Source organism: Bombus bifarius, unplaced genomic scaffold, assembly GCF_011952205.1.
Source record: "Bombus bifarius isolate JDL3187 unplaced genomic scaffold, Bbif_JDL3187 scf7180000009142_frag, whole genome shotgun sequence".
Classification (NCBI taxonomy): Eukaryota; Metazoa; Arthropoda; class Insecta; order Hymenoptera; family Apidae; genus Bombus; species Bombus bifarius.
The window spans coordinates 15,260-35,951 of NW_022884928.1; the positions used below are offsets into that span (position 1 = coordinate 15,260).

Here is a 20,692-nt window from a genome sequence, read left to right on the forward strand (position 1 = left end):
GGACGCAAAACCTACGCAAAATATCAGCCGGATTCGGTGCCATTGGAGGAAGCATCAGTCCGGAGGATATCAGAATCCACGAGCTACAATCAACGGAGTGTCACCATCGGGAAGGAATCACCTTCACCACAAGGTACACGATGTAACATCCCGTTGCACCGTAACCGGCGTTCACGAACAGCCGAGGCAAGCCTATCACGACTAAGATAAGTCGCACACTTGGTAGTCGCGAAGCACCTCGGACGCCGAACCTACGTAAATTATCAGAGCTATCGTGCGCCAAGCCACCATGGCCCCTAACCAGGAAGCACGCATAAAACAATTGAAGCTGGAGCGGGAGGTATCCAAACAGGAAGTGGCGAGATTTCGAACGATCCTTGATAATTATGAGGCAAAGGGATCACTAAACACAGTTCAATTTATGTTAGAAGACTTGGAAGTCGAATACGCAATATGTAAAAAACATCAATGCGACTTAGACGGGATAGACAAGGGTCAGACAGTACAGGAACGACTAGACATTAAATATGAATTTCTGGACTGTAAAGGACGCGCCATCGATATAATTGAGCGAGCCAAGGGACGGAGCTCATTGCATGACACCCGCAGTTCATTACCCACACGCGACTTGACGACAACCAAGTTCGCGTCCGCATTATCTCGATCGTCTCACCCAACGCCACAAATCACCTTGAATTTGACAAACTTTAACGAGCCTTTGGACCTGAAGAAAGAGAAGGTCTCACCAGGCGACAACTCGTTTCAAAACCTAATCTCTCCTAATCTGTTACAGAACGTTCATAATTCTTTAACCGTAGTTCACAACCTAGAAAGCAACGGGTTGCGTCCCATCCAGGACAGCAAAGTCAACATTGAGTCGGAACGTACTGTAAAGGTTTCGAAATCCATTATGATCAAACCGTCCAGGGGCAGTTCTTCCTCGGGCAATACTTCCACGATGAGCGTCCAACACAACGTATCGGCGTTCAATGATCTATCTTACATCACGTCACCTGTACCACCCAGGATTAGAAACATGGCATCGGACAGTTACTCTCCGAGACCTAACGTAACGACTCCAACTTCGCCACCTCAGAGATGCGCCACACCTGCAATTGGGCCTAATCAGAATGATTTACGCATTATTACCACCATGACTAATCACTCAAATGGCATCGGTAATTTACATAACATTCCATCTGATCTCAAAGATTCTCTACTGGTTTCACAGAGCGCCACATCGAACAAGTCGCGTACCACAGACTTCTCCCTGAAGCCACTCTTGGCTGCCACGGCGTCCCAAGCACGACGCCCAACGCTTCTTCTCTACCAAAGATCATCACCAAGAGAATGCGATTCGGGCGGGTCATCGGGGGGAGGCCAGTCTCCCAACCCACTACAGACATCGTTCACATTTCCAAGGCAGATCATCCCTCAGACAACAGCTACTACCTGCCACATCACGATTCAATCAGGGAAAGGATCAAACCCTCAAAACTCCGCGCTGTGTTTGCTGAATCGTCACCAAGCACCACCAGAGTTCTGTACAACGACACCTCTGTGGAACACCTTTAGAATTTTGGATAATCCCGCAACATTGTAATCTAGAGTCTACTATAGCTACAATTAAACAATTGTAGTTATTCAATTCCATTGTAATTGTTCGCGAGTTGTGATAATGAGCTTGGACTAGAGGCGACAGCCAGTCGCCGAACGTAGCCGCGGTCACGGGATGAACACTTTGTCTAACAAAGGTATGGAGTAATTCTATAGCTCTCCTTAAAAGAAATATTCGTGGCGGCACGCGACAGTAAACATTCCAACGGTTTCTGTCCCGTGGCTCGCCACACGCAGACCCTATTCTTCGTGCAAGATGATTGCCAGATGTCGATGCGTCTCCGCAGTACATGTTCAGCTAGCCTGAGGGCCCGTCATAAATCTTAGGAATTAGTTGACTAAAGTCCTTCAAACAAACAGTCATTGTCCCAGCTACGGGAAAATAGGAGAGACCTATTTTCAACGAACGGCGTCTCCCACTAGCAACCTTCCCTCGAGGGCGGCTAGCATCTTTTTCTAACCACCGATATGGAGATTGACCAATTAGCAGCAACGCCAAATTCCCTCACTTTCTGAACGAAGTCTTTCCTTGACGAATCCGATGATCTCCTGTCCTCAGACACACCCCACGTAGTTTTCCTCTGTGGCATCATCGGGACGGGAAAGTCATTCTCTCTCGCGATCTCATCGACGAAAGGAGTAACCCTTTACGACCAGTGAATATTACGCGTCCGACTTAGATTTAGTGAGTACGTTCATCTATCATCCCGTCGACCGCCGATTCGTTATTGAACCTAGGATCATTGTCATTAGTTTCTCGAGTATCTAATCACCACGGTTACTTGTCCGGTTCTATGATAATCGTATTTGCACTAGTCAATGTCTTCTCTATTGCATAACGACAACGTGTAACCCAAACGAAGATTCGTTTCACGCCCCTAACCCTAATTCCAATGTAAACCCGACATATATTTTGTGGCATGCTTGTAAAATCTAGACATCATTCTTTTGATAGCTTTTCATAATTGTATCAGAATTTTAAGATTAATTAAACGAATATTTAATAATAATTTTAATATCGAAAATAACGATTATTATACTACGAATTTTTATATGAATAGAGTGATGTTAGAATATGTGAAACATAAGGTCCGGGTCAAGTAATTATGAACAAACGAAAACAGTTTTGGTACGAAGAAAACAAGAAAGACAGAATAACAGGCTTTGTTTTCGAGAAAATTGATCTTGGAAATCTGTTTGAAACATATAAATTTGGTTAGTTACCGATTAAGCAGATGCAGTTATTATTTTACGCAAAATAAGAGAAAATGTGGAATAAAATCTTCCGTATAAAGCTTCATTTTCAAGAGAAAACGAATTTCTTCGTGCTCAGCTGATAACACTGTTCAACACGCAATTTTGCAATCTTCAATTTCTTTACCATCAAGTCTGCGTGCCACCCACAACCGCTTTATTCCGGTTCATCTCAGCTCCGGCATCCAGTAGCGCCTTCCTTCGTGATCAAGCCTCGTCAAACACTAATACTCCCGTGGATTCTACTTATTTCCCCTCGGCCTCGTTAAGAAAAGCTTCACGACAAGGGCTCGAATCAGTTTCCTCGTCTGGCTCTCTTTCTTTTCCGCAACCCTGAACCCACTGTACCGCGTCTTCAGCTCCCTCACGCCACTGCTCGAGTTCTTCTTCTCGTCGTCATCACCTCCTCTTCTAACTTCATCAACTGTTTCATTCCGGCAATAATTATGATTTTTCTTGCCCGTCGGAGGGTAAACCCTTTTTAATTCGGAGGTACATGAGGTTTCCACCGTAACAGCGTACATCGAGCCCTACTGCATAGATGTCCCTCGGTATTTGTTACTAAGCTTTCCTAATTAACCATTGCTACCAGGTGACCCACTTAGCCAGATTGACATATACCATTTCATATTGAATAATACTTTACTTCATGCATGTAGATGGCACCACTCCTTCATGTATCATAAAGCCCCTAAAGAAGGGGCCCGCTTACCAATATGGCAACCGTGCGACACGTGCGCGTCTCATCACGTCGTTCAAGCTATTATGTGATCCCTACTTCCTACACTCCACTGCATATAAGCATTTGCATTTGCATTTCCCCTATCCCATCAACTCACAGTTGACCCCAGTGACAAGAAAACCCCACCGTGTCCCAATGAGTGCTACCACCCACATGTACTTTCTTCAATTCATCGATCTACTGATATTCATGTGCCAATCCAGCAGGTATTAACCGTGTCGAAGCCACCCAAAGGGTAGTGTTAGTGTACTATTGTGTTCCATCGTGTGCAATTGCATTCTCTATCATACTTCATAATCTTACAACATTTAAATCTATTATATTAATTATCATCTCGAAGCCAATATTAAATACTGTTGCGTTGTCAATTAATACAAAACCATTCTCGTTATTCAGTTAAAAGTAAAATAAATAACGACTAAAACAAAAACAAAACACGATAAACAGGCTTAGCGTGATGAGTTATTGTTATTAAAGGCGTTTTTAATCTTTCACTTTTTATTTAGCTAAACTTTATTTAGTTACATTTTTTGATTTTCTATATTCTATCCCATATAACGTAGCTTAATGTAAAAAATTCGAATTGTGTCAATTCTTGCCCTAACCATTAATTTAGTAGTTTGTAATTAATTAATTAATTTGTAGTTATGGAGCTATAATAACTCGTCAATAAATGCGAACAACCAACGTCCTTTCGAATTATCTACAACAACGTACTCACGCATATTAAACATTTACGAATACGTTATATACATTAATTTATTACTTTTTAAATTATTTACTGTTTCCTACTAATTCCTTTCCTTTTTAGTTTTGAAAATCAACGATATATACTACCACTTTCTAATTCTTCCACTGTTTTCCATTATGAACTGACTTTATCTGATGAGTCATTAAAGTTCCAAATATATTTATCCTAAGCTATTGTATTTAAATTACTTAAGATTGAAAATAAATTTCTTCTTGAAACTTTATATTTATATAGCTCTTCAATTATATTACGTAGAATACTCCTCCATTATATTACCACTCTTTATTATATTTTATTTAACTCTGGCTTCTTCTAATTGAATTCTAATTTTATTTCCTTTTAAAGTTTTATCATTTAAATTGAAATTCGTAATTGCATTTTCTATAGATATTCGACTTTACCAACTCCTCTTCATATTTTAATTCAATAGTTCAATAATTTATTGCTTTATGTTCTTTGTTATTGTTCACCTATGACTCATCACGCCATGATTATCGAGCATTACACTTCTTGTTTCTCTCACATTTAACATTAGATCCTCCAATTATTCCATTTATTTTTGTTCACCTAGGATATTACCATTTAATTATACCCAAACATATTGTAACTTACTCACTCGATCATAATCCACGTCGACTCCCTTGTAACATACACCCTGATATTCACTTAATACTATTCCACTCACACCAATTCTCCTATCATCTCATCCCACTTCACACCCCTTACAATTTATCGTAATAATTCATTGCACTTCCCTCTCCCTTTGTAATCCATTGTAACCCATTGCAATTTTCTTGAAATTCGCATAAGCATACTGTATTTTCGACCAGTCGCGGGGAGACGCTTCCGCTAGGAAATTCGCCACGGAAGTCGTAAATTCCCGTTACGATTGTAATAATCGACGCCGCGAACAAATCGATCCCCTGATTCCCGTTGATATATTAGGGGTGGTTGAGGTGATATAACGCTGCGATTAACAGGGTTATAAAATATGTATTTCCAACAACTTTACACAAGATAGTAACGCCGATACGTAAGAGGTAAGTGAAGAATAAATGGATTGCTCTTAGATGAGAGAATCAGTGTAGAGACGATGACTGATCTGAAGACAGAGCTCGAGTCCTAGTAGATATGTTGTCGTAGAGGAAGTCTTGAGGTGTTGAGTATGTTAGAATGGAGAGTTAACTGAACTTCCGCTCTCATGTAATTATGGAGGGAAGCTCGGTTTGTAGGTATTTTTTGAACAAAGGAGGCGGATTCGTTGTTCACACTTTTCGTTATGAAAAGTGAGGGTAACGGTCCGCGATGCCGCTTGATTATAACCCACCTTAATGCATAAAGGTATGAGGAGGAAGCCTCCTACCAACGTGGCTCATGGGTGAACTTGTTCATGGAAAAAACCAGCTTTGTCGTTAGACAAACATTCGTTTTTCCCATTAGGTGACTACCCGCTCTCTCCGTAATGTTTAACAGAGTCTAATAAACCTGACGAGTTTTCTAAGAACCAGCCATAAACCGAAAACACTTATAGGATTAGAAAATCCTTCCGGATAAGCACATTAACTTGAAAATATGTGCTAACAATTAAACTAAAAATTTAAGGTTTATGGTGGGTCCTTAGGTTTATTGAGGACCGGAATGACGGTACGTGGACCATAGGCTGCCAGGCATTGTCGTGCCCAGTTTCGACAATCTTTGTTTATTGACGATCGGACGAAACACGTCGTCTCCATGTTTTGCGTAGCGCGTATCCAAAGATGGGAAAGTCCCTGAGCGAATTATATACGCTGTGCCGCAAGGATTTCGATACAAACGGTCATACAAAATCGCCTGATACGCCGTAATCAGGAAAACGTATCTTCTTTAATTGTAATACGGATGTATCGGACTTGACGATGTCGCGTAGCTCGGTGTCGTTTTCTTGCGCTGCGGCGAGAGTTTTATGGTCCACAGATTTCCCTATCGCTTCGATGCCAGATAGAGCGTCGGTTACATTATTGTCCAAGCCTTTAATGTATCGGATGTCGGTCGTGAACTGTCCGAAGTAGTCAAGATGGCGAAATTGTCGCGGCGAACATTTGTGTAGATATTGATTGAACGCGCACATGAGGGGTTTGTAATCGGTTTATATCGCGAAATTTCTCCCTCCTACGGCTTATCTAAAACGTTTAACTGCGGTGTACAAAGCAAGAAGTTCGCGGTCATATGCTCTATATTTTTTTGCTGCGCGGAGGTCAAGGATGTTGTAACGAATCTTAGCGGCAGCCATTTGTCGTTCACGCGTTGATGTAATACTGCTCCTATGGCGTAATCCGATGCGTCTACCGCGAGGCTGACGGGCCCGCCTGGTATCGGATGTGCTAGTGTCACACGCTCAGTAATGTCACATGTTAAGAAGCAGTAATAGGGTGAACAAAATATACTGCATGCCACAGCTATCGAAACAATAACCAGATAGTAACGGAATAGCCGCCTCTGATATACACCCGGCGATAATCCCTACAGGAGGACTAAAACCTCAGCATAAAAACCTTTCTAAATTAGCGCTCGACATCTTTTTTATTATAGCACTCTGAACCGCCACTATTTTGGATTCATACAATAAATTTTACTACTGTTAGGTAGACGATACATTTACACTGTACATGTGAATGTGTGTGTAAGCGTCGGAGAGCGTCCAGGTCTCAGTTGAGACAAAAGACGATTCGAAGCTGTTAGAAGAATCTGGTGGGGTCGGTTGACAACAAGCGTGCGTACAAGAAGGTTATCGAGGTCTTCGGAGTGTAATATATATCGGAGATGAAAGAACACCGGAGCCTTTGGAATTTTGGATAATCCCGCAACATTGCAACCCAGAGTCTACTATAGCTGTAATTGAACAATTGTAGTTATTCAATCCGATTGTAATTGTTCGCGAGTTGTGATAATGAGCTTGGGCTCGAGGCGACAGTCAGTCGCCAAACGTAGCCGCGGTCACGGGATGAACGCTTTGTCTAACAAAGGCATGGAATAATTCTATAGTTCTCTTTAAAAAGGAAATAGTTGGAACACTCGACAGTAAACATTCCAACGGGCTCTGTCCCGTAGCTCGCCACACGCAGACCCTATTCTTCGAGTAAGATGATTGCCAGATGTCGATGCGTCTCCGCAGTACATGTTCAGCTAGCCCGAGGGCCTGTTATAAATCTTAAGATTTAGTCAACTAAAGTCCTTCAAACAGACAAACGGTCTTTGTCCCAACTACGGGAAAATAGGGGAGACCTATTTTTCAACGAGCGGCGTCTCCCACTAGCAACTTTCCCTCGAGAGCGGCTAGCATCTTTTTCTAACCACCGATACGGAGATTGACCCATTAGCAGCAACGCCAATTTCCCTTACTTTCTGAACGAAGGCTTTTCTCGACGAATCCGATGATCTCGTATCCTTAGACACACCCCATTATAGTTTTCCTCTGTGGCATCATCGGGACGGGAAAGGCATTCTCGCTCGCGATCTCATTGATGAAAGGAGTAACTCTTTACGACCAGTGAATATTACGCGTCCGACTTAGATTTTGTGAGTACGTTCATCTATCATCCCGTCGACCGCCGATTCGTTATTGAACCTAGGATCATTGTCATTAGTTTCTCGAGTATCTAATCACCACGGTTACTTGTCCGGTTCTATGATAATCGTATTTGCACTAGTCAATGTCTTCTCTATTGCATAACGACAACGCGTAATCCAAGCGAGGATTCGTTTCACGCCCCTAACCCTAATTCTAATGTAAACCCGACATATTTATTCATATAATGTATGCTACTCGTTCTTTTTCCCTTGTTTGGTTTGAAGATCACCAGCGTATGCTAACACTCACATATTATATTACTCCTCCTTTTACTTATTCACCGCTATCCATCATAGACACCATCACCAATGAGCCGTTAATGCATCACACACTTTTTTATCCTACGCTGCTGCTGCTGTGCTCGAGTTAATTTAACAGCTATTCCCCTACAACTTATCATGCCAATATTGACCGCCACGCTTCATGTTTCTCCCACTTTAATTGTACTCAAACGATCATATGATTATAATCCTTGTCGCCTCCATATGCATACACTCTGATATCGTCTCAATATTATTCCACTCACACCCCTTGTAATTCACCACAATCCTTAGTAATCCTGCTTGCATTTTCACACGCATGTATCATCGTATATTGTCAAACACCTAGCTAGCGAGAGCGATCCACCAACATGTCCGCTCTCAATTGCGTCGCGAACCAGACTTCTGTCTATAACCTACGTTCACCTTAACATGTGACTCGTAGTTATTCATTTGTTATAGTTCCCGAACCGTAATTACACTTTATTTCAATTCCTATCCTAGTCAAATTCTAATTTCTATTTCCTTTAATTTAGCCAATAGATTAACTTAATATTAATTTAGCTCACTTTAACTTCAATTAAAATCCACTAAACGCTTACTCACTCAATAACATTAATTGTTATATCGATTCTGGCCCCGCTACGCCTTCCAATTTAGCCTGTGACTTTTTGCATCCGTTAAACCCTCTCATCTTATTCAAGTCAACAATAAACTAAAATCACTGTACGTACCCACGACACCCTAATTCATCTCAAATGGGAATTATCCATCACTATCTAGCTCGTTAAAAATTGGTATTTCTCATGTTTCCTTTAAACTAATTCCACCCACGATATGACACATCTACCCCTAACCAACTACTATTACAACTAGCCTTATGCTCACGAGCGGGAGCTCGCGGCAAACACGTCCGCAAGCAACGACGTCTCGAGTCGAACTCCAGTTTTGCTGCTAATTAAACTCGGTTGTCTGATTTCTAAGATTTTATGTGTTTTACACGATACGTCGATCTGCACATTTTTCCTAATGATAATGATATAATGATTTTCTGTCTGTAAGGGTACGAACGTCAATTCTTCCAACTTGAATACAGCAGTTGGGCAGGTTTTGACTGTCTGTTGATTATTAGTTAATTCGATTCTACATTTAGGTGAACTGATTCTATTGTGACTTGACTGAGTTCCCTTACAAATGTCGATGATTGCCGTTCGTTTATATTTGTTTAAGTAGTGGCTATCGACAAAGGTGTATCGTTCTAAGCTGATTAGTATCAGTTTCTACTACAGGTGCGATAAATACAGAGTTTTGCTTGAAAGGTATCGGATAAATTTTTGTTATTTTCCATTCGTTGTCTTCTGAAAACGATACAGTTATCGTATATATGAGTTTGTTATCATTTGTCCATAATTTTAGTTTACTTAGATCTAGAATTAGTAGAAAGTTTTGAACTGAAAGATCGATATGATTACTCATAAAGTTTTGCTTCGTTATTTGGTCGAGTGTTGTTAAGAATTGTTTGGGTTCCATAATTTGCGGGTTTATGATTCCTTGTTTTCCTGATACTATAGTGTTAAAAATTTCGTCGATGTTAATATGGAGCTCCGATATGGTAGATTCAGTCTGAATTAGTAAAGAGATCAATATTTCGTTTTTCTCGTTATGGTTTTCAATCTTGCGTATGACATTGCTAACGTTTTCGAGTTGATTCGTCTTAGCATAGTCTAGCAAGCGTTTGATAAGTGCGGTTTGATTACTGAGGATCGTTTTTATTTTATTGTTGGAGTCAAATAATGTGTAGAGGATGAGTCGAGTCCGTGATGATTGTGGTTGGTGGCTGTAGATGTCGCTGCTGGGGGTACTGCTATATTTTCTTCCTATTTAGAATCGTGGAATAAAAATCGGACTTCGGTCGCCGGGATTCGATCCCGCGTTCCGAATGTTCGTAACCTTTTTTTTTTTTTGTACGTGGAGAAATCCTCATGGACACTCCGCTGCTGCAATAATCGCGTAACAGCAGAGTAGTGTCGGACTCCTACCGACTAAAACTCCACGATGACCACCTTATGCGCGTGACAGGGGTGCTCCAAGAACCTCTTATGAATTAACTTCAGTTGCACCCCCTTCTCGCGTTCTCTTGTTCGAGCCGGCTATTGAGTAGGCGTTAGGGGGAGGTCGTTGCCCCTAGCGCTGTCACTTCTTCTGGCCGTAGTCCGTTGGGGTGGTGGCGGGGCGGCTCTGGGTCGTCTGACTGCAATCCTTCTCCATCGTCTTATCCTGCAGGGGTGAGAGTTTTTTTTTCTCTCCCTTTCCGCTCGCTCCTTCGCGAGCATAACTCGCTCGCAGAAGAGGCGGACGGCCTCGTATTCCTGTGACCCTCTCAACATCGCTTCTACAATCGCTGAGGGTGTCAACGTTTCTCCTATGGCGTGCCGCAGGGTGTAGCGGGGCAGCTCCCACGCCGCACAGAGCTCCAGGGTGTGCTGCGCTGTGTCCCTGCCCTCTCCGCAGTGGTGGCAGGTGTCTGTCGTCTCTCGCCTTATTCTCTTCAGGAACTCGCCGAACACGCCGTGTCCAGTGAGCACTTGTGTCATCCTGAATGTGAGTGGGAGGCCGTGGCGGCTCCTCCATGCCTCCCAGTTTGGTAGGACCGCTTCCGCGCCTCGGTGTTCGCTTCTCCCGTTGATCAGTTGGGATCGCCACAGGTTCCATGTGTCCTCCTCGGCGGTTCCTGTGTCGTTTGGAGCCGCCTGCTCGGTGGGGTCTTCTCCCGGATGCCATTCTCTCCGGCGGGTGTATCTCTTTTTGAGCGCCAGCGCCCGCAGCTCCCACGGGGGGGACGCGGCTAGGGTGGACGCCGACGCGTGAGACACCTTCCGGTATCCCCTAATTATTCTGATGACGGTCACTCTGTGCAGCCTTCTCAGGAGCAGAATGCTGCGACGGCTTGTCATCAGGTCGTCCGCCCATACTGGTGCCCCGTACATCACTCGTGACCGAACGACGCCCTCGTAAAGTCGCCGCACCGTGTCTCCGGCCCCGCCGATGTTCGGTAGTAGGCCGCACAGGGCATTGGCAGCCGCTGACACCTTCGGGATCAGTGAGTCGAAGTGCGGCTCGAACGTCCACTGGCTGTCGATGGTGAGTCCCAGATACTTCATCTGTGATCCCACCCGGGCGGTTTTACCTGCCATGTTTATGCATAGGCCGGGCGGTGGTGTCCCTCGCCTCTTCCTGTCAAAGAACCAGGTGGCCTCCGACTTCGCAGGGGAGACTCTCAGGCCCAGTTCGTTCACGGCACGGATCACACAGGCCGTTGCGATTTCGCCAATGCGCAGCGTCTCGTGCCAGCCACGACCCTTGACCAGGATTAGGGTGTCGTCCGCATAACATATCATGGCCGCGCCTGGGGGTAGCGGACATCGCAGTACCTCGTCGTACGCAACGTTCCATAGTATGGGGCCCAGCACCGAGCCCTGCGGGACGCCACGCTCGACGGATCGCTTTTCCTCTCCTTCCTTACTGGTGTAACACACCCACCTGTCGTCGAGGTAGGCTCGGATCAATCGGACGAGGTAGCTGGGAACCTCGAAGTGCTCCAGGGCCGTCACTATCCTGTCCCATGGCATGGTGTTGAACGCGTTGACGATGTCCAGGGAAACCGCCAGCGCCACGCCTTTCCGGGAGACCATGTCCTCCGCAATCGCTCGTACGCGTTTGACCGCGTCAATCATCGAGCGCCCCTTCCGGAAGCCGTACTGGCTTTCGTGCAAACCTGGCACTTGGCCCGCTATGTGTCGTTCCAAGCGGGCGGCGACTACCCTCTCGAGTAGTTTGCCGACCTCGTCCAGTTTTCATATCGGCCGGTACGCTGACGGCGAGGTCGTCGGTCGGCCCTCTTTATGGAGCAGGACCAGTCTCGTCGTCCGCCACGCCCGGGGGTAGACTCCCTCCCTCATGCATCTTGTGAAGAGGTGCCGGAGTCTGGGGGCCATGACCCCCATCACTTCCCCCCAGATCCGGCCAGGGATTCCGTCCGGGCCCGGTGCCACGTTGCGGAGGGTCATTCTTCTGGTAGCCTCCCATATCTCCTCCTCCGTGACTTCCCAGTCGTCCCTCCATTCCAGCGGTCGTGTCGTTTCCCGTGGCCGTTCCACCGCTCTGTTTTCTTGTGGGAGAAAGAGCATTCCGGTGATCCGCGTCAGCAGCGCAGGTTCCATCTCCGTCGTTGTCAGGGGGCCCTTCGCGCGTAGTTTCTGTGTCACCTTCCTGTATGGCCTTCCCCATGGGTCCGACTCGACTGTTTCGACCAGTTCGGACCAAGCACGGTCCTTCGCTTTTTTAATTTCCTTTTGTAGCGAGCGCTGTAGCGCGCGGTACGCCCGGTAGCGCAAGGAGACTTCTTCTTCGTCGCGTCGCCAGCGGCGGGCCCTTAGGTACTGTCTTCGGGCCCGGACACATCTCGTCCTCAGTTCCGCGATGTCGGGGTTCCACCAGTAAACTGCTCTGCTTCGCACCGTGCCCGGTGTGGCCCGTGGCATGGATGCGTCGCAGATTGTTGTCGTGGCTTGGCGGAGGTTCTCGGCCTCCTCTTCCACGTCTGCTTCGGTCGTCGTTGTCGAGGCCTCCCAGCTCCAAGCTGTTGCTATAGCAGCCGCTCGGAGTAGATCTTCATTCCTTTCTTTTATTTTCCATCTGGGCGGTGGGCGCGCGCGCCTCCCCCTCGGCGGGCCGTGCCCGTCGTTTGTCGTCGGCATTCCAGGTCCAGGTGCGTCCACCTCCATGAATATGTAGAGGTGGTCCGACAGCGTCTCGACCCCTTGGGCCACTCTGCAGCCTGAGATCCGCCTGAATGCCTCGGGGGAGGCCCATGTTATGTCAACAATGGGCTCCCTCTGCACGTCACGCAGGTACTGGTCGAGCCCCTGTTCACTAACAGAAGTCCAAGTCCCGCGGCCCAGTTTGATAGCGTGCGGCCGCGCGCGTTGGTCCTGGCGTTCCCCCATTCCGTGAAGTGCGCGTTGAAGTCTCCCAGGACGAGCACTTGTCGGGGGAGTCGTCGCCTGACGCAGTCGCCAACTCCGTCTAGGAATTCCTCGAACGCTGCCCGTCCACTGTTAGGTGACACGTACACCCCCACCACCATCATCCCTGCCCACTCAACCGCGGCGTATCCGTTGCCGCGTTCCAGCAGGGCTCCGTGGGCGAACGCCCCGGGCGTTGATGTCCAGGTGACGGCAACCATTCCGTCCGTGTCTCCGACCCACTCCGGGGCATCCAGAACTCTGTACGGTTCCGCCACCACCGCTAGGGCGACCGTGCTCTCCCGGATGGTTTGGTGGAGCAGGTCTTGTGCTCGCCTTGACCTTCGCAGGTTAGTCTGGAGGATGCGCATTCTCAGTTCTTTGGTGTTCTTTCCTTGTTTGTGGCTTTCTCCGTGCCTACCTCCTTGTTCGCGGGCTTAGGGTCGCTTTGCGACGGGGAGCCTTTCTCGCTGCCTCATGCAGCCGTGGATCCGCGGGCGGCTCCTTTCGTTCCTTTCTTCGAGGGGGCGCAGGCCGGTCCCCCCATCCTGTGCACCGACGGTGTTCCAAGCGCCTCGCAGAGCAGGCATTTCGGGCTCGCAGTAGTGCATGCTCTCGCCTGGTGCCCTGGTTCGCCGCATCTGAAGCACAGGTGCCCCTTGTCCTCCTTGGCGGTGCAGGTCTTCCCCGTGTGTCCTATCCCAAGGCACCTGTAGCACTGCAACGGTCTCCGTTCGATGGCTTCGACCTTCGCCGTCGACCAGCCTATGGCGACCTTTTCAGCCTGGGCCAGTTTCCTCACTGCACTGGCAGGGCCTCGTATCCACACGGTGCCAAGTCCGTTCCGGGCGGGGCGGATTTCTCCCAGCCGGATGTCCTCCGGTTTGCAGCCGCTCTTCCTCGCCAGGGTGTTCTGGATTTCCGCCTTGGTGGCCGCTATGTCTATCAGGGACACCCTTGCCTCCGCGGCTCGGAAGGGTGTCGCCACGCGGACCTCGTTCGGGTCCAGAGCCCGCGTCAGCTGTGCTGCGAGCGCTGCGGACTTCTCCCTTCCCTGGTCCTCGGGGACCTCTAAGATGACGCCTCCGGCGATGGTCTTCCGCATCCTCATCGTGTTGATGCCGAGCTCGGTCAGGGAGACACTGTCCTTGGCCGCAGTCAGCACCTCCGCGTAGGATTGGCTCGATTTGTCCGTCAGGGTGATTGTTACCGCTGACGTTCGCGGTGCGCGCGGGAGGGGCCCCCTGCCTCCTGCAAAAACTTTTGGAACGGCTGAAGATTTCTCACGATGAAACGCGACGAATTCGATACAAACTACGCGGAAATAAAGACAGCTGCGATGGAGGATCGCGGGATTGATATTAATTAATTAATCTGTGGCAACCATTATATCGATTCGTTACGTTATTGCGACAGGCCACGCAACATTTTATTGCTTCTGTTTCTACAATTTAATTACAAAGTATTCAATTTCCCGTTATAAACAAGGAAAGGACTGCAAGTTTGTACAGCTTTTATCAAGATTACGTGCCATTGAACATATCGATTGATTGACTTCTCATGTTTCGTATTAATCGACATCCGATATAGCTATGGGACCTGGAATATTGAAATATTGGGAAGTCAGTTATATTCAGGTGTTCTATAGATTTGACGTATAAGCCTTGTAACATGTACTTCTTCATCAGACGTTTACGAGATACTGAACGATGGCTACGCTTGTAGTATCCAAAAATTTTACGTCGATTTATAATCGAAGATTCGATCAAACTATAGATAGATTTGAATATTCTACGAATTGAATTTAATATTAAGAATTTTAGTTGTATAGATCATCGACGAAAGTCTGTTACACGGGCCCTTTCAACAGTTCTATACACACTTCTATTATATATTTTATTTTTTAAAAATAACGCTTTGGCATGATCAAGGATCGGAAGTATAAAAAATAATTGTGACAATTCGAGCAGTGAAAGCCTCTAGAGTAACATTATATTAGTCTCTATAGCGACATTGTGGTACCGTGTCATTTTCAAAGTTCTCAGAATTGGTACTGTATCCGATTTCAATGTTTAATATTCTTCCCGGGTCCTGAAAGAATTTCTTCAAAACTACGTTAACCCATGAAGAATCAACCAACAGTTTCTCATAATGCCGTTTTATCCACATCCTTTGAAACTCATGAAATTGTAGAATCCAGATAGAAAAAGTAGAGACGAAGTAAACGCGAAGCTCATCCTTGGAATTGCTTGTCGTGGTGATAATGTTAACAAATAGAATTCGATAACGCAAATTCATTGGGGAAAAGGTGACAGATGAAATTCGCTAACGCAACGTTGCCCGTTAATGGGCTAAGAATTACGCTCCATGGGATCGCTCACTGCATTCTTCGAAACGACCCTCGTAATCCATAGGCTCGTAAACGGCTTCCGTAACCGTAACGAATTTCAATCTCTGACCGCTCGTTTCGAGGGTAACGAGGGGGTTGCGTGTTCACGTGCGTGCAACAGAAGGTGTTATCGTGATTGTAAGGCGTGCTGGAGCAGATAAGTCCAATATGCTCGCGGAAATCGTCGAGATTCATTGCCCAAAGCTGGCTGATAGTCGAAATTAACTTCGCCTCGTCCGATTTCCGCGTTCACATCGCTTTCACGATGGTTAGGCGTTTCTTCGTTCGTTTCTAACGCTGAGTTTTCCCGTGTCGCAGTCAACCCATATTTGGATGTGTGTACACGTTGCACAGAAAATGTGGTCGGGGGTTGAAACGCGGACAGAATGGAAAACGGACTATGGGAAACGCCGAGAAAGAGGCGTCGATGAGTTGAAGACACGTCGATGCTGAAGTACACGTGTATCTCGCGTCTTATAGCGAAGGAAGGATACGTGTGAAATTTTAGAAAATATTGGCTGGAAAATGTTCTAACGGACATTGAAGAAACGAATTTAAATTGTAAAAAGAAAAAGATGGTAGCCTAAAGACGTTCCGCTTTCTGTCCCATTACGGAAAACTGCAAAAGCTATGTATCTTGAGAACAGATAAAGTTAAGAAATGAAAAGGAAAAATTCGATTTACTATGTATTTTCGCTATATTTTATATTTACTGTATATTATCGGAATAGCCATCCCTGATTCAGAAAATCAATTACATATATCCCTTGGCGAGAGGGAGTGAGAATTAATCCGATTAATTGTAATGGTGGATCAGCTGGATCCTCATATTCTGAACGTCCAGAGACTCGCTAACTACGAAGCAACTGGTCTGTTTGTGACGCCTATCAATTGTTTGCTAGAGATTAATCTGCTGGTAAGCAGCGTCAAAATGCGACGATAACTAAACCGTCCGAAGATCGAATTATAGCAAATGAAACGCGTCTCTGCGCTAGTCTGACCGATTAACAGGGCCTATAGGGGTGGCTTTCAAATTTGTAAGCAAGGAATTACCGTGTAACGAGCAACTCGTATCGATTATTCAATGGGTTCATATGGAGGCGAATAGAAACTCGAACTCGAAACGTTTTCGACTCGACGCTGAGTATCGCGTTCATCCTTTAAATGCTACTTCAACATGGGCAAACGTTCATTTTGGTAATGTCGAGTTTTCTCATTGAATAATCTTCCGTTCGTCGATTTTACACGCTTAACCGACTAGATAAATTCGATGATTTTAAGCAACGTAATTAATGTAATTGATTAATTTTTCTTAAAGTGTGAACTATGGATGAAAGATTAGAAACCGTGACATTACAGAGTACAAAGTTAGAAATACAGGGGAACTTTATATTTTTCTTCACTGCTGATAAATTTCTTGCTGAACGTGCAACGACTCGGGAAAACTGCCGTTGCCTGTTGCAAACTGATCGTAACGTACATAGATCAAGGAACATCACAAATTTCACTTGACTACTTACGTTCGTACAACGAAGAATCCACATAATACAGTACGGCTAATATATCACTATAGAAATCGGATGGTTATACATACGCAACAATTTGGAAGAGGATATTTGCTTTCGGGTTGGGAATATCAGGGAATAGAATTGTTATTATGCGAATGACTGACGTTGATTCAATGTAATTAGTTAGGAGTAGAATTACAGTAGAAAAGGCATCAATACGATGGAATTGCACAGTTATTGTAAAAAAACAAACGATACTACATAATATATTTAGGTATACAGAAACAGTGACACTTCTGTATTGTCAATTATGATATAATTAAATGAGATAATACGAATAATTGTAAATGCTATTAAATTGTTAAATTTTAATAATTTCCAATTCATCTTCGTATCAAAGCAAATACGAACAATTTACAACGTTGCTAGTTATGACAATAAATTTCTATTTCTCGTGTCAGTAATTTCAAATGTCGTTGGTTGCAATCAAAAATCTGTCGGCGGAAAATTTTCACCCAAGCTTCGACAAATAAATGAAACATCGTATTATTCTCGGTCAATATCGAGTCACTTTCGAGATTACACGAATAAAATTTAAAAAACTTTTTTGATGAATTGCTCGTCGAGGCATCGTTCTGATGTCGATATCGCATTAAGCAACTCGAACATCGAAGTCTTGGTAACGAGATTGTCGCGTCAAAGACGAAGCGAGGCCTATTACCCAGGCGATGATGGAAGCTATGCAACTATAAAGAATACTAGCGCCTTTTTCTACGATTTTATACGACTCGATGCCAGTCGAAGCTCTTGGAAAATATTGCAACAAAAAGTCAATATATAAACAAAAAATAGGAGGTTTCTCCTTAAAGCAATTTAATCACTGTCCACGCAACTTTTATTGTTCTCATCTAGAACCGAGCAAGAAAAATAACTATTTTATTTTTATACCTTCTCTATATTGGGATTGTAAAAATTTGTCTGTTTGAAATGCATTGGAAAATTTCGTCGAATTATAAAGTTACACCGTTGGTTGTCACCATAGAATCGATTTTAGAATGGATTTTAAAATAACGTAAGAACGATTTTAATGAAATTTTGAGAGTACATATGTACGTACATAGAGAAGCGAATGTAGTTCACACGCATTGCTACTAGGAATATTTGTGACCTACATAGGTTTCAGGGAAAATAAATGTCTGTTGCAAATAACACTAATTACAAATTCTATTTTTTCAAGCTTCGTGAAAACTCACATGAGAAATTAACCTGTCGAGATTCAGCATTTTTATATAATACTATCTTGACAAGTACATTTTACAAACAAACGAATATTACTAATTCGATACGAATAATTAATTAGTTTTTCAAGTTTTCTAAGATAAATAATAGAATCAGACATTATTCCAATTTCCACGAAGATCCATTGAAATATAATATCAGAAAATGATCTATTAACAATTTCAATTTTATTCGACGCTACTATAACCCTTCGCAATCGAGGGCTCCGCTAATAATATCAAATAAATTAAATAATTAATAAATTAAAAATTTAATAAATCAATAAATTAAAAATTTGTCCTTAACCTGTCAAATCATAATTATCTCACGTATTCTTGCAACGAACAGGTAAGATACAATCAGAAAAATAAACCGACGTATTGGCCGAAGATATATTACACTACCAAGCAAAATCGTATCGCACTGCGCGATGATAGTGAGTGAGTGAGTAGGTGATGAGTGGTGCGGCTATGACTCTTCATTCTACGCATATATTTAACCAATTATACGAAAACACGTTCTTTCTACTGAAATTACTTGGAGTATCTGGTAATATGAATAAATGAAACCTTCGAATGCAAAGTATTAATATTATTAACGAAAATTAGAAATATAATTTATCAAACGGGATACGTGTATATAGTAAACCAAAGAATACAATGAATTATGCAATAACGACAGAAAAATTAACAGATATGACCAGATCTAATTGTTCAACCACTATACCCCTACATGTTCGAATCCTTGGGCGAACACCAGCAAACAGTTCGATCGATATTTTTCAACCTTCGAATTAGCTGTTATAACTAAAATATTTTCCATCGTTACAATGCATCCTGTCCCCAATTACATCGTTAATTTCGTTTCCGAGGTTCCGCTACAATACTTCGCAACGAGCAATTCAATAATTGAGACAACGACTCGCGTGAATCAATTGCATCGGATTACCTCGATTAATACGATTTTCTAGGACTACGCTGTAATGTCGAGTTAATTAATACGATAAAGTGCAATCGCGATCCAATGGAAACGCCTTCATTCTTACTTTTTCGCGCGATTTCACATCGGAGTCTAAGGAAAACGAGCTGCATCTTGCGGCATCTTGCGGAAAAACTGAAATTCATAGGACACAGGAAACCTGGTAAACAATAAATACGGCATGGTTCCACGATATGGACGCAAAATCAATGCTGGATGGCACGCTAATTCGATTGGCGGCTGGACGGGTCGAAGCATAGAGCTCAAAGTGTTTCCTCAAAGTGTTTCCGTTCCCTCATCCTCCCTTCAATAAATCTTGTTTCTCTCTCTCTCTCTCTCTCCCCCTCTCTGTCTCTTTCTCTTTCTCCTCCGAAAACTTGATCATCCGATTTGTGTAACGGAGTTTATTTTGTCTTTCTGTTAATAATCTGTTAATACCAATAAGTTGCCTAATCGCGACACTTCTCGAGAAAATTTCTTTTAATCGCAAGGCCGCATAATTTTGACGAAATCCATGTGAAAAGAGTGTCCGGAATTAGGATGAAAAATATGTTTATATTTCATACGTGTATATGTTTCAAAATAGTTGCAATATAGAAATACCTTGTTTGTAAAGAAGGTTGACTCTATTGAGATTAATCGTTTGGTTTCTGAAGAGTTCAATGTGAATAAGGTTTTACGGTAAATTGAAAGATGTAAAAATACGCGCGAAAGTGTACAAATATGCAAAGTCTAGCAGCTATTAATAGTTCAGTAAGTAAAATAAATTTCTGTCTAGGTTCTTCTCCTTCGTCGCGCTCTATAAAAACATAAATTTAAATAAATATCAGCAGTGAGTGTAGCGATTTAGTCGATCGGATCTTAGAACGAAAAAACTTGTTTAAAAATGGAATCGATCAATTTAACTTCTCACTGGCTCACTTATCAGTGTTTATGTAACTCTTTCTTCCATTTCCTCTGCGTGAAACATGCAGCTTGGGAGTTTCGATTCGATAAAAAGTTGCGACTCTGAATATCCTTTGATCGTAAATTGAAGCATGAAAATATCATATATGTCGTATTTCGCTCTGAAACTGGATGAAAGAGGGAAATTGACTTGGTTCTTTCGCTGTTCCATTTTTTTCTTTTTTTCTATCTTTCGGCTATAGAATTACTCTGCCTGTGGTGAAATTTGTAAAATTTAGTTGAATGTTACTAAGAGATACGCGATTTATCGATGGAAAGAAAGAAGAGAAATATTCACTCGTCGAAAGCTTAGTAGAACAACGTTTACTTCGCAGATGT

General features: G+C 43.9%; 2 protein-coding genes across 2 annotated transcripts; both read right to left on the minus strand.

Annotated features, from left to right (window-relative positions):
- Positions 1 to 13,104: 13,104 nt before the first annotated feature.
- LOC117213886 lies at positions 13,105 to 13,626 on the minus strand. Its single transcript, XM_033459574.1, has one exon. The coding sequence runs from the start codon at positions 13,624 to 13,626 to the stop codon at positions 13,105 to 13,107; it is 522 nt and encodes a 173-aa protein (XP_033315465.1).
- Positions 13,627 to 13,730: 104 nt separating this feature from the next.
- On the minus strand, positions 13,731 to 14,366 carry LOC117213887. Its single transcript, XM_033459575.1, has one exon. The coding sequence runs from the start codon at positions 14,364 to 14,366 to the stop codon at positions 13,731 to 13,733; it is 636 nt and encodes a 211-aa protein (XP_033315466.1).
- Positions 14,367 to 20,692: the final 6,326 nt, after the last annotated feature.